This window comes from Ranitomeya variabilis, chromosome 4 (genome assembly GCF_051348905.1).
Source record: "Ranitomeya variabilis isolate aRanVar5 chromosome 4, aRanVar5.hap1, whole genome shotgun sequence".
NCBI classification, from domain to species: domain Eukaryota; kingdom Metazoa; phylum Chordata; class Amphibia; order Anura; family Dendrobatidae; genus Ranitomeya; species Ranitomeya variabilis.
In genome coordinates, this window is record NC_135235.1 from 688186787 (window position 1) to 688202371 (window position 15585).

Genomic DNA, 15585 nt, shown 5'->3' on the forward strand with positions numbered 1-15585 from the left:
CTTAAGGGAACCCCAGGGTCAAGAGTCAGAGGAGCCGCCACGTCCATGGGCAACAACACAGACTTATCCCAATTAATAGATAATCTGGAAAGAGCCCCAAATTTTGTAATGCTGTTCATAACGGCCCACAGAGACTTCTGCGCATCTTCCAAGAACAGTAACACGTCGTCCGCGTACAGGGCAACCTTTTTTTCATAGTTTCCATATCTAAATCCCTTTATGTCCCTATCTCTCCGTATCGCCACTGCCAAGGGTTCAACAGCAATTGCAAACAAGAGAGGAGACAAGGGGCACCCCTGTCGTGTTCCCCTATATAAATGGAAATCTCCTGACAAGAGCCCATTTATCCATATCCTGGCTCTTGGAGACGCATATAACAATTGCACCCATCTTATAAATCTCTCGCCAAAACCCATAGCCTTCAAAACCATCCACAAATACCGCTATTCCACACTATCAAACGTCTTAGCAGCGTCTAAAGACACCACAACCCTCTGACCCATATTGTCCGACTTTACCTGCATATTGAGAAACAATCGTCTAAAATTACACGCTGTAGAACTATTGGGCATAAATCTGGATTGGTCCCGGTGTATTAGTGTCGTTATCACCTTGTTAAGACGATTAGCCAACATTTTGGCCAAGATTTTGATATCTATTGTTAATAACGAGATTGGGTGATAAGAAGCCGGATCCGTTGGATCTTTACCCTGTTTTGGCAACAATACAATTATTGCCTCACGCATGGGCCACGTAAACTCCCCCTCCACCAGACCAGCAGCATACACCTCCAACAAAGCGGGAAGCAATACCTCTTAATATTTTTTATACACCTCCCCTGGGATACCATCCACACCTGGGGCTTTAACATTAAGCATAGAGGCCAGTGCGGCGTCAAGCTCCTCCTAATTAAACGGCTCTTCAAGAAGTCCCTGATCAACCATAGAAAGTCTAGGAAGCTGAGCCTCTGCCAAAAAACCATCCACTTCCTCCATCGTTGGTTGTACCAGCAATTTATAAAGATCCGAATAATACTCCGTCAATCACCTCCAAAATTGCCCGGCAAACAGTATGCTCTGACCCATCCATTCCCTTCAAAGCAACTATATGTGTGGAGTCTCTCTGTGCTGCCACTATTCTAGAAAGATGACCCGCCTTGTCCCCCTCCTCAAAATATTTAGTAGTTTGAAACATTCTCTTACGTGCCGCCTTTTTCATTGCCATCTGACATACTCTATTCTGCGCTACCTTCAACCTTTTCTGTGCTTCTGGGGACTGATCACTGATTAATGCCTCCTCAGCCTCCTCCAACTCTCTTATCAACATCTGATCCTTCCTGCCCGCTTCTGACGTGTGCCGCAAGTATTACGCACACGGACACTGATATCTCCGGTAGCGTTTTTTCCGGTAATGGAAATAAATGGAAGTGTGAAACCGGCCTAAGGGAGATCTCATGACACCTTCTCTCCATCTACCTGATGATCCTGAGGAACTTTGGGATCTTCTTGTTTACAGTCCTGTGGAAGAAGAGGACAGGGACATCTTTCTGGTGTTGTCCTCTTACTGGATAGATCTGGAGGAAAAACATACAGGGACTGAATTCATTCTTTACATACAGATAATTATTGGTCGTGTGTGTTTTGCCCTATTACCTGGTGATGCGAGGGGCTGGGGAACCTCCATCATGACATCCTTGTATGAATCTTTATGTCCTTCTAAATACTCCCACTCCTCCATGGAGAAATAGACGGAGACATCCTGACACCTTATAGGAACCTGACACATACAATGATACCATCATTCCCTTGATCCCTTCTTACTGAATAATTTCCCAGCATTCCCAGTAGTGTCACCTCTCCAGTCAGCAGCTCAATCATCTTGTAGATGAGTTCTAGGATCTTCTCGTCATTGATGTCCTCAAGTATCAGGGGGTGAGGTGGAGGCCCCATGATTGGGCTCAGGGGTCTTTCCCAACTCTCAGACACAGGGTACTGACAGCGCTCACTAGAGGTCATTTTCACTACTATGTAATCCTGGTTATGGAGAGACACATTAATAAATCTCACGACAGACATTTCTGGAGTCCTCACCTCTCCAGTTCTGTCCATCTGTTATTCCCATAGATAAGAATGATGTAATGTGACGTCATCAGAATCTCTCACCTCTCCAGTAAGCCGGAAGAGGATCTCTAGGGTGAGGTGTAATATCTTCTCCACCATCTTGTCTCTGTCCATATCCATCCTTATTTGGGTAAATAGTGAAAATCCTCTTATATAGAAGATCTTCACTGAGAGGATCCGATATTGTAGAGACCTGAATGAGAAGATGAGCCGATGTAACATCATAAATATCCTGTGTAATAATACAATTACTTGAGATAAAAAGGGAAACATATGAGATTATTTTACAGTATTTAGTTTTCTTCTTTACATCTACTAATAAAACCTATATTTTTTAGGCCACAGACAACAAGAAGTTTCTTCCTCGGAGTCGGCAGCTGAATACGTTTCTCATAGACTCAAACGCTAATTCTCATCTCATTTACCGACCCTGGAATCGGCATTAGCAATACTGCAGGAGATATTCATTACACGTGACAGGAGAAATAACTACTTCATGATGAGGACGACATCTTCATCTTCTACCTCGGTTCTAGAAACATATTTGGCCAGAGTCCATCACTGACTCCATCACCACCGGCCGTCTATGTGAAGGTTTCCCATCTTCCCCGCACTGTAATCTTCTATCACGTTAGATCTCAGGTCTGATTGACACACAGAAGTTTGAGACTTTTATAAGAAATTTTTTGTTTGCACAAACATCGGGGACGGAAATTATCTGATCCCAACGTCTCCATGTACAGTGTTTTATGGGGTTTATTTCTGGCCTTAGGCTTTCCTATATTACAAGAAAACTCCCGAAAAAAGCAGATATTAAAATGCTTCAAAAGAAAATTGGCTCCAAGAATTCTTGTTAAAAGAAAAAAAAAGTAAAAAAAACAAAATGCACATTTTATTATATTTTTAACCTGTTAAACATTTGTTAAAAAAAAAAAAAGAACCCTTTTGGGCCCCAGAACAAAGATGGACGGCATAGGAGCGGCTGCAACAAAAACCCTGTCAGTTTATCCACTTGCTGCTGTGAAAAGCCAACATGGCATCTAAGAAGGCGTGACAGAGTCCGGCTGAATGCCCCTCTGCCCCCAAGTACTCGATCGTATGGGGCGGCCTAGTTACTATGATACTTACATGCCTAATAGTGGTGTCTGAGCCTGCAATGTCTGATGGTCTACTAGACCGAGCCAGAGGCAGCGTCCAGTAACTTACTTTTTAACCGCCCCCATACACATTAAAGTTACATGAATGCACTGTTTTCGGGGGGTTTGGGTGACTAATGCATTTGGGGGCCTCCCGACAGATGATGTCAGGGCAGAGAAGGATCTGGCATCCTGAATTGCTCACAGCCCAACACCGTGCAGGATGCTTGGCATTTGCCACAGAACACCAGGATTGGCAAATTTGCCACTGGAGCTCTGTGCTCTTCAGTTGAAAGCAGGTTCACACTGAGCACAGTGACAGACGTGACAGAGTCTGGAGACGCCGTGGAGAGCAATCTGCTGCCTGCAACATCCTTCAGCATGACCGGTTTGGCAGCCTGTAACTTAATTTTCCACTTTGATTTTGAGCATCATTCCAACTCTATATTTGGCGAAGTGATATCTCCTATCTTTACAGACCGCATGCTGCCGATGTACTTGACAGGCCTGGACCAAATGGTATGGAGATGAATGAGGGAGACCAAAGTCGAAAAATAAGCTTTCCTTTACTTAACAAGAACTTGATGAGAAGTATATACATCAGATAGGAGGCACAACACTTTATGAATACTTCTTCGGCATTATGCAGAGTCAGGAGCTTTCCGGTTACATGTGGCGGTACATAACTTTTGCTATAAGCCAAATAGTTCAGCAAACCTGAGCAAAGAACCTCTCTCTACTCTTTGTTTCTGCTATTCACTCTGCCTGCAATCCAGATTCTCATTGCAATTATATCTTTGCTTTCCTTCAGAACGTACTATCTGATGTCTCCCTCTTGGCACACAACAATATATCAATTCAGGACTGCAACCAGATAGACCATCTGTAATTCCCACTTATTTATCTCTATCTGACTAACCACAAGGAATTCGTTCTGTGTGCCCATGTAGCTCAGAATGAGGTCTCCCACACAGTATGAAGACCCCCACAGACTCCACACAGTATGATGGCTCCATACAGGGGCAGACACAGACAGCTTGGGGCCCCTGTGCACAAAATGTGTCTGGGCCCCCTCCTTTTTAGGCGACAAAGCTACATAGCCACACTCACATACTTGTATATATTACATAGTCTCCTTTATTATGTATATTGCTGTCCCTCATACAGTGCCCTCTCTTGCTATGTACAGCACCGTCCCTTACATATTTTTTATAGATTTTATAGAGCCCTGTTTTTTATTACATACTGTCCTGTCTTGTTAGCTATATAATGCTGTGACGGCTGATGGAGCATGAGAAAGTATCTTTTCTAAAGGAGGAGCTGACGGACTGATCGTCTGGTCACTGGCTCCTCCATCAGCAGTCATTTTATATCTAAAAAGAGAGGGGACTATGTAATAAAAGAGGGCACTGTGAATAACAAAAAAATTAACAAGAATACACAACGTAAGAGACAGCACTGTACATAACAGTAGAGGAAGCTATATAATAAGGGATGGCACCATATATAACTGGAGAGGATGGTATGTAATAAGGGAGGGTGGTATACATGATAAAAGAGGAAACTATGTAACTAAGGATGGTGTTATACATAATAAGTGAGTACACTGTACACTAAGGAACTGTGCTATACATAAGTGAGTACACTATATGGACTGTGCTATACATAATAAGTGAGTACACTTTATACTAAGGGGACTGTGTTAGACATAATAATGGACAATAACATCTTCCTCCACCTCCCCCTGTTCCTAAATCCATTATAAATCCCCCTTCCTCCCATCCCAATCCCCCTCATTGTCCTTCTCCCTTCGCATCCCATTATTGCCCTCTCCCCCACTCCCATGATTGCCCTCTTCACTACCTCCATCATTGTCCTTTCCACTGCCACCATCATTGCCTTCTCCCCCACCACCCCATCATTACCCTTTCCACGACCTTCATCATTTCTTCGATAACTAAACACGTCACTCCGTAGTCCACAATCGGGATGCACAAAAAAGGATACTAATCCTAGCAATATGTAGAAGAAAAATCTGGCACTCCCATTCAGCATCAAAAAATAGATATTTATTCAGAAAATAAATGTCCAAAAGGTTATATGTAATGTTTCAGTCTTTACTCAGACCTTCTTCAGACAATATATAAAAATTTGGAGGGACCCCGTATGTTTGTATTAAGGGAGATGAGCAAAAGGTTGCTAATTAAAGCAGTGCATGTATTAAAAGTGATGTGGGGGACCGCTGGTAATAGCGCTATACACCTAGTAATGCAGTCTGCGCTCAGAGAAAAGAGCGCTCTTTAATACAAACATACGGGGTCTCTGGTTTATATATTGTCTGAAGAAGGTTTGAGTAAAGACCGAAACATTACATATAACTTTTTGGACATTTATTTTCTGAATAAATATCTATTTTTTTATGCTGAATGGGAGTGCTGTGCCAGATTTTTCACCTCCATCATTTCCTCCTCCCCACCACACACAGCACCATTCACCTCTCTGCACACACACACAGCACCATTCTGCTCTCTGCACACACACACACACACGGCACCATTCATCTCTCTGCATACACACACACACAAAGCACCATTCACCTCTCTGCACACACACACACAGCACCATTCACCTCTCTGCATACACACACACAGCACCATTCACCTCTCTGCATACACACACACAGCACCATTCACCTCTCTGCACACACACACGGCACCATTCACCTCTCAGCATACACACACACAGCACCACTCACCTCTCCATACACACACAGCACCATTCACCTCTCTCCATACACACACACACAGCACCATTCACCTCTCTGCACACACACACAGCACCATTCACCTCTCTGCACACACACACGGCACCATTCACCTCTCAGCATACACACACACAGCACCACTCACCTCTCCATACACACACAGCACCATTCACCTCTCTCCATACACACACACACAGCACCATTCACCTCTCTGCACACACACACAGCACCATTCACCTCTCTGCATACACACACACACAGCACCGTTCACCTCTCCATACACACACACAGCACCATTCACCTCTCCATACACACACACACAGCACCATTCACCTCTCTGCATACACACACACAGCACCATTCACCTCTCTGCATACACACACAGCACCATTCACCTCTCTGCATACACACACACAGCACCATTCACCTCTCTGCATACACACACAGCACCATTCACCTCTCTGCATACACACACGGCACCATTCACCTCTCTGCATACACACACACACACACACACAGCCCCATTCACCTCCCTGCACACACACACACAGCCCCATTCACCTCCCTGCATACAAACACAGCACCATTCACCTCTCTGCATACACACACATGGCACCATTCACCTCTCTGCATACACACACAGCACCATTCACCTCTCTGCATACACACACGGCACCATTCACCTCTCTGCATACACACACACACACAGCCCCATTCACCTCCCTGCACACACACACACAGCCCCATTCACCTCCCTGCATACAAACACAGCACCATTCACTTCTCTGCATACACAAACACACAGCACCATTCACCTCTCTGCATACACGCACAGCACCATTCACTTCTCTGCATACACACACAGCACCATTCACCTCTCCATACACACAGACACACACAGCACCATTCACCTCTCCATACACACACACAGCACCATTCACCTCTCTGCATACACACACACACACAGCACCATTCACCTCTCTGCATACACACACAGTACCATTCACCTCTCTGCATACACACAGCACCATTCACCTCTCTGCATACACACACAGCACCATTCACCTCTCTGCATACACACAGCACCATTCACCTCTCTGCATACACACACACACAGCACCATTCACCTCTCTGCATACACACACAGCACCATTCACTTCTCTGCATACACACACAGCACCATTCACCTCTCTACATACACACACACACACAGCACCATTCACCTCTCTACATACACACACACAGCACCTTTCACCTCTCTGCATACACACACACACACACACAGAGCACCATTCACCTCTCTGCATACACACAGCACCATTCACCTCTCTGCATACACACAGCACCATTCACCTCTACATACACACACACACACAGCACCATTCACCTCTCTGCATACACACACAGCACCATTCACCTCTCTGCATCCACACACAGCACCATTCACCTCTCTGCATACACACACAGCACCATTCACCTCTCTACATACACACACACAGCACCTTTCACCTCTCTGCATACACACACATAGCACCATTCACCTCTCTGCATACACACACAGCACCATTCACCTCTCTGCATACACACACACACAGAGCACCATTCACCTCTCTGCATACACACAGCACCATTCACCTCTCTGCATACACACACACAGCACCATTCACCTCTCTACATACACATACACACACAGAGCACCATTCACTTCTCTGCATCCACATACATACACAGGGCCGTATTTGCCACTAGGCACTTGAGGGCACGTAACTAGGGTGCCAGGATGCGGGGGGGCGGCACCTGAACAAGTTTTGTTTTTTTCTTTTGTTTTTTTAATTAAAGTCCGGGGTCAGCGCCCGTCCGCCCCCTCACCTGCCCACCTCCCTCCTTGCATACATAAAACTCACCTTTTTCCTCTGTGCCGAAAGTCCCTGCATCTCTGTCCTGGCACTGCAGCTTCTTCCTGTGTGAGCGGTCACATGGTACCGCTCATTAAGGTCATGAATATGGATACAGGCAGTTAGGCAGGGACTGAGGGTGTTCACAGAGAGTGAAGACCCAGAGACTGCCCGTTCCCAGTCTACGCCGTAGCCTGGAGCCCTCATTATCGTAGGAATATAGTACAGACCAAAAGTTTGGACACACCTCATTTAAAAATTTTTCTGTATTTTCATGACTATGAAAATTGTACATTCACACTGAAGGCATCAAAACTATGAATTAACATGTGGAATTATATACTTTACAAAAAAAGTGTGAAACAACTGAAATTGTGTCTTATATTCTAGGTTCTTCAAAGTAGCCACTTTTTACTTTGATGACTGCTTTGCACACTCTTGGCATTCTCTTGATGAGCTTCAAGAGGTAGTCACCGGGAACGGTTTTCACTTCACAGGTGTGCCCTGTCAGGTTTAATAAGTGGGATTTCTTGCCTTATAGATGGGGTTGGGACCATCAGTTGTGCTGCGCAGAAGTCTGGTGGATACACAGCTGATAGTCCTACTGAATAGACTGTTAGAATTTGTATTATGGCAAGAAAAAAGCAGCTAAGCATAGAAAAACAAGTGGCCATCATTACTTTAAGAAATGAAGTTCAGTCAGTCTGAAAAATTGGGAAAACTTTGAAAGTGTCCCCAAGTGCATTGGCAAAAACCATCAAGAGCTACAAAGAAGGAAAGGAAGACCAAGAGTCACCTCTGCTTCTGAGGATAAGTTTATCTGAGTCACCAGCCTCAGAGATCACAAATTAACAGCAGCTCAGATTAGAGACCAGGTCAATGCCACACAGAGTTCAAGCAGCAGACACATCTCTACAACAACTGTTAAGAGGAGACTTTGTGCAGCAGGCTTTCATGGTAAAATAGCTGCTAGAAAACCACTGCTAAGGACAGGCAACAAGCAGAAGAGACTTGTTTCAGCTAAAGAACACAAGGAATGGACATTACACCAGTGGAAATCTGTGCTTTAGCCTGATGAGTCCAAATTTGAGACCTTTGGTTCCAACCACCGTGTCTTTGTACGACGCAGAAAAGGTGAACGGATGGACTCTACATGCCTGGTTCCCACCGTGAAGCATGGAGGAGGAGGTGTGATGGTGTGGGGGTGCTTTGCTGGTGACACTGTTGGGGATTTATTCAAAATTGAAGGCATACTGAACCAGCATGGCTTCCACAGCATCTTGCAGCGGCATTCTATTCCATCCGCATTGCATTTAGTTGGACCATCATTTATTTTTCAACAGGACAATAACCCCAAACACACCTCCAGGCTGTGTAAGGGCTATTTGACCAAGAAGGAGAGTGATGGGGTGCTACGCCAGATGACCTGGCCTCCACAGTCACCAGACCTGAACCCAATCGAGATGGTTTGGGGTGAGCTGGACCGCAGAGTGAAGGCAGAAGAGCCAACAAGTGCTAAGCATCTCTGGGAACTCCTTCAAGATTGTTGGAAGACCATTCCCGGTGACTGCCTCTTGAAGCTCATCGAGAGAATGCCAAGTGTGTGCAAAGCAGTCATCAGAGCAAAAGGTGGCTACTTTGAAGAACCTAGAATATAAGACATAATTTCAGTTGTTTCACACTTTTTTGTTAAGTATATAATTCCACATGTTAATTCATAGTTTTGATGCCTTTAGTGTGAATGTACAATTTTCATAGTCATGAAAATACAGAAAAATCTTTAAATGAGAAGGGGTGTCCAAAATTTTGGCCTGTACTGTATGTCAGTTAATAAATTGTTTTTCTAAAGCTTTATAGTGTAGTTTTAGGTCAGGGAGGGATGGTTAGGGATGAGCTATCAAGGTGCAGGGACTGGTAGTGATGGCTACTTGCAGACATGTGCGTCACTTGCGGTTTTGCACTTGCGGAGACAAAAAAACACTGCTAGCAGCGTTTATTTTCCATTGCTGCAAATACCGCATTTGCCAGATCATGGCAAAACCGCAAGTGCCGCACATGTCCGCAAGTCCCATAAGGAATGAATGAGGCAGAATGCAGTGTTGCCGTAAGTGATCCATTACGCGGCAGATGCAGAAAAACTGCCGGATCTTCTGCAAAAGGCTACTTTCAGGGTATGTGCACACGTCCGGATTTCTTGCAGAAATTTCCTGAAGAAAACCGGAAATTTTCTGCAAGAAATCCGCATTTTTTTTTTGCGTTTTTTTTTCCGTTTTTTTCGAGGTTTTTTTTAGCATTCTGCAAGCGTAATTAGCTTGCAGAATGCTAAAGTTTTCCAAGCGATCTGTAGCATCGCTTGGAAAACTGACTGACAGGTTGGTCACACTTGTCAAACAGTATGACAAGTGTGACCAACTTTTTACTATAGATGCAGCATCTATAGTAAAAGATAGAATGTTTAAAAATAAAAAAAATAAAAAAAATGCTTATACTCACCCAGACGATCTCCTCAGCGGCGTCCGTTCCTCTTCCTATAGCTGGTGTGTGCGCGCAGGACCTTCCATGACGTCGCGGTCATGTGAGCGGTCACGTGAGCGGTCACATGACCGCTCACGACCAATCACAAAACAGTGACGTCATCACAGGTCCTTCACCGCACACCAGCTATAGGAACCGAAGCGGCAGCATGCAGCGGTGAGGCGGGAACACTGCGGGGGACATCGAAAGTGAGTATAGGACTATTTTTTATTTTAATTCTTTTTTTTTTACCAATTATATGGTGCCCAGTGCGTGGAGGAGAGTCTCCTCTCCTCCACCCTGGGTACCAACCGCACATAATCTGCTTACTTCCCGCATGGTGTGCACAGCCCCGTGCGGGAAGTAAGCAGATCAATGGACTCCTAGGTGTGCGGAATCCCCGCAATTCCGCATTTTTAATGAACATGTTGCTTTTTTTTCCGCGATGCGATTTTTTCGCGGAAAAAATCGCAACATTTGCACAAAAAATGCGGAATACACTGTAAATAATAGGAGGCATATGTTAGCGTTTTTTTCGCGTTTTTATAGCGGAAAAAACGCGAAAAAAACGCAAAAAATCCTGACGTGTGCACATAGCCTCACATCAGCGATTTTTGCCAAAGTCACTGCCAATAGTGTCATACTCAACAATGGGGGAGGCAGCACTAAAAGTGTCTAGGGCAGCAGAAACTCTAAATACGGCCCTGTACACACACAGAGCACCATTCACCTCTCTGCATACACACAGCACCATTCACCTCTCTGCATACACACACACATAGCACCATTCAGCTCTCCATACACACACACAGCACCAGTCACCTCTCTGCATACACACACACAGCACCATTCACCTCTCTGCATACACACACACACAGCACCATTCACCTCTCCATACACACACACAGCACCATTCACCTCTCTCCATACACACACACAGCACCAGTCACCTCTCTGCATACACACACACAGCACCATTCACCTCTCTGCATACACACACACATAGCACCATTCACCTCTCCATACACACACACAGCACCATTCACCTCTCTGCATACACACACACAGCACCATTCACCTCTCTGCATACACACACACACAGCACCATTCACCTCTCCATACACACACAGCACCATTCACCTCTGTATACACACAGCACCATTCACCTCTCTGCATACACACACAGCACCATTCACTTCTCCATACACACACACAGCACCATTCACCTCTCCATACACACACACAGCACCATTCACCTCTCTGCACATACACAGCACCATTCACCTCTCTGCATACACACAGCACCATTCACCTCTCTGCATACACACACACAGCACCATTCACCTCTCCATACACACACACAGCACCATTCACCTTTGCATACACACACACACACAGCACCATTCACCTCTCTGCATACACACAGCACCATTCACCTCTCTGCATACACACACACACAGCACCATTCACCTCTCAGCATACACAGCGCCATTCACCTCTGCATACACACACACAGCACCATTCACCTCTCTGCATACACACACACAGCACCATTCACCTCTCAGCATACACATACACAGCGCCATTCACCTCTCTGCATACACACAGCACCATTCACCTCTCCGCATACACACACAGCACCATTCACCGCTCTGCATACACAGACAGCACCATTGACCTCTCTGCATCCACATACACACACAGCACCATTCACCTCTCTGCATACACACACACATAGCACCATTCAGCTCTCCATACACACACACAGCACCATTCACCACTCTGCATACACACAGCACCATTCACCTCTCTGCATACACACACACAGCACCATTCACCTCTCCATACACACAGCAGCATTCACCTCTCTGCATACACACAGCACCATTCACCTCTCTGCATACACACACACACAGCACCATTCACCTCTCAGCATACACAGCGCCATTCACCTCTGCATACACACACACAGCACCATTCACCTCTCTGCATACACACACACAGCACCATTCACCTCTCAGCATACACATACACAGCGCCATTCACCTCTCTGCATACACACAGCACCATTCACCTCTCCGCATACACACACAGCACCATTCACCGCTCTGCATACACAGACAGCACCATTGACCTCTCTGCATCCACATACACACACAGCACCATTCACCTCTCTGCATACACACACACATAGCACCATTCACCTCTCTGCATACACACAGCACCATTCACCTCTCCGCATACACACACAGCACCATTCACCGCTCTGCATACACAGACAGCACCATTGACCTCTCTGCATCCACATACACACACAGCACCATTCACCTCTCTGCATACACACACACATAGCACCATTCAGCTCTCCATACACACACACAGCACCATTCACCTCTCTGCACACACACACAGCACCATTCACCTCTCTGAATACACACACAGCACCATTCACCTCTCTGCATACACATACACAGCACCATTCACCTCTCTGAATACACACACAGCACCATTCACCTCTCTGCATACACATACACAGCACCATTCACCTCTCTGCATACACACACACAGCACCATTCACCTCTCTGCATACACACAGCACCATTCACCTCTCTGAATACACACACACACAGCACCATTCACCTCTCTGCATACACACATCACCATTCACCTCTCCATACACACACACAGCACCATTCACCTCTCTGAATACACACACACACACCTCACCTCTGCACACGGTATCCTGAGGCCGCACTATCATCGCCGGCAGCTGCCTGTTTCGCACAGCCGCGGCGCTGAATGATGATGTCATTCAGCCGCTGCTGTGTGAGACAAGAAGCGTGTGCAGGAAGCAGTAAGGATCCATTCCCTGTAGCACCGCTCTGCTGATATTTTCTCTTGCAGGGAGCGGAGTTGCAGGGATTCCTCCCTGCCCGTCGCACATGAGGGCAATCTGGCCAGGGGCCCCCCGGGCCCGATAAACTGGCCAGATTGCCCTCAATATTAGCTACCATGCAGGGGCCCCACGGAGCCTCTGGGCCTCGGTGCAGCCGCGCCGGTTGAACCAGCGGTATGTCCGCCCAAGGCTCCACAGCACCTCACACAGTATTATGGCCACCACAGACACCACACAGTATTATGGCCACCACAACCTTCTACACAAAATAAGGACCCCACTCAGTATAGAAGCATTTACAGTTCACCACAGCCCCTTACTCAGTATAATGGCCCCTACCAGCCATACACTCACTATAAGAGCCCAAACATCTTGTTTCTTAATGTTATGCCTCACAATTCCTGATATTTAAAAAAAAAACACACACACACACACACTACTCACCCAACCCTGTTCCCAAGGTGAATTGCTTGTCTGTGCATTGTGAGTACTGAGGCTACTGTGATGCAGTGACCCCTGTGGCAGCTAAGGGGCGCTGTGTGTGCTCCTTGGGATATGCATGGAGGCGTATTTGTTGTTATAATGGTGGTGAAACAGTGATTGGCAGAACTGAGTGGCCGATATGTGTCGCAGAGGGAGTCTCCGTGGTAAGTGTGATGCAATGTTGTTGTTCTGGGACCTGTAGTCCCTCAAGAGTGTGTATATGTATGGTGTAGTTGTACGGGAGACTTACTAGGCTAGTTATGTGAGATGGGCGGGACAAACTAGCCACACATCCACACTCCCACCTGTGGGAGTGGTTAAGGGTATATAATGTGACCAGGGTGTGGGTCACATGTTCCTGTGTGGTTCCAGTGTTTGGACCTGAGTGGTGAAGGTCCTGGAAGTATGTGTTGGATTTCCTGGGAGTAGGAGTCCTGAAGAGCACATGCTAATGGTGCAAGGTCCTGGAAGCCTGTGTTGGATTTCCTGGGAGTAGGAGTCCTGAAGAGCACATGGTGGGGCTTCAGACCTGGTGGCCTGGGGTGTTGGACTGAGGTGAATAGCACATGGACAGGTCATATGCCTGGGGTGTTGGACCGAGGTCCTGAATAGCACCTGGACAGGTCATATGCCTGGGGTGTTGGACCGAGGTCCTGAATAGCACCTGGACAGGTCATATGCCTGGGGTGTTGGACCGAGGTCCTGAATAGCACCTGGACTGGTCATATGCCTGGGGTGTTGGACCGAGGTCCTGAATAGCACCTGGACAGGTCATATGCCTGGGGTGTTGGACCGAGGTCCTGAATAGCACCTGGACTGGTCATATGCCTGGGGTGTTGGACCGAGGTCCTGAATAGCACCTGGACAGGTCATATGCCTGGGGTGTTGGACCGAGGTCCTGAATAGCACCTGGACAGGTCATATGCCTGGGTTGTTGGACCGAGGTCCTGAATAGCACCTGGACAGGTCATATGCCTGGGGTGTCGGACTAGGTCCTGAATAGCACCTGGACAGGTCACATGTGCGGTTCCTGTGTTTGATTTCCTGGGAGTAGGAATCCCGAGGAGCACATGCCAGTGTGTTGGACTGTCCCATGTGGGATGGACGTCCTTAATAGCACACAGAAAATAATTCCAATATGCATTATCGGTGGTACATAAAATCCACAAATTACACGATAGTATATATCAGAAGGATAGTGCACCACCCATGCATGGACAAAAAGGAGAACTGCCAAAGCATAGTAAAACTAGAAGAAAGAATAACATACAGTCATAGAATCCAAAATAAATAACATTTTATTCATAATAGGCATAACAAACCACCAGACAAGTAGTGTACAGTAGGGCTAAAAGATGACACAATCTGCCAATAACAACATGTATAGAGAGCCCAAGGTATGGCAGTCCCAGCTACTAGTCCACATACAACTCATAGGTGATGAGTAAAGTGCAATATGCAAGAGCTAGCAATTAGCAGACTCAAACAGCCAACATCTATATCTCCATCTCATAAGCAGCAATCAATACCATGGCTGAATAAATGTATATAAGGTGTACGTGTGCATATCACCTGATGAAGAAGATGTGGGCCAGCCAGGGCCGGACTGGGACTAAAATTCAGCCCTGGCATTTGATGTTACACAGGCCCACTTGTCACACGGTGACTGTATAATATCTTTGTACACTTGTAGGCAGGGCCGGTTTTAGGCAAAGTGGGGCCCTAGGCAAAGTTTAAAATGGGACCCCAAATGCTAACATATTGCACATCACACAAA

General features: G+C 46.3%; 1 protein-coding gene across 1 annotated transcript in view; it reads right to left on the minus strand.

Moving 5' to 3' along the window:
• The window catches only part of LOC143767648 (uncharacterized), a 140553-nt gene that overhangs the window by 31978 nt on the left and 92990 nt on the right, over positions 1-15585 (minus strand). Inside the window, exons 2-5 of the mRNA XM_077256096.1 lie at positions 2163-2313; positions 1854-2033; positions 1653-1776; positions 1476-1573 (exon numbers count right to left, since the gene is read on the minus strand). Coding sequence (XP_077112211.1) covers positions 1476-1573; positions 1653-1776; positions 1854-2033; positions 2163-2240 — 480 coding nt within the window. The 5' untranslated portion in view covers positions 2241-2313. The remainder of the gene's footprint in view (positions 1-1475; positions 1574-1652; positions 1777-1853; positions 2034-2162; positions 2314-15585) is intronic.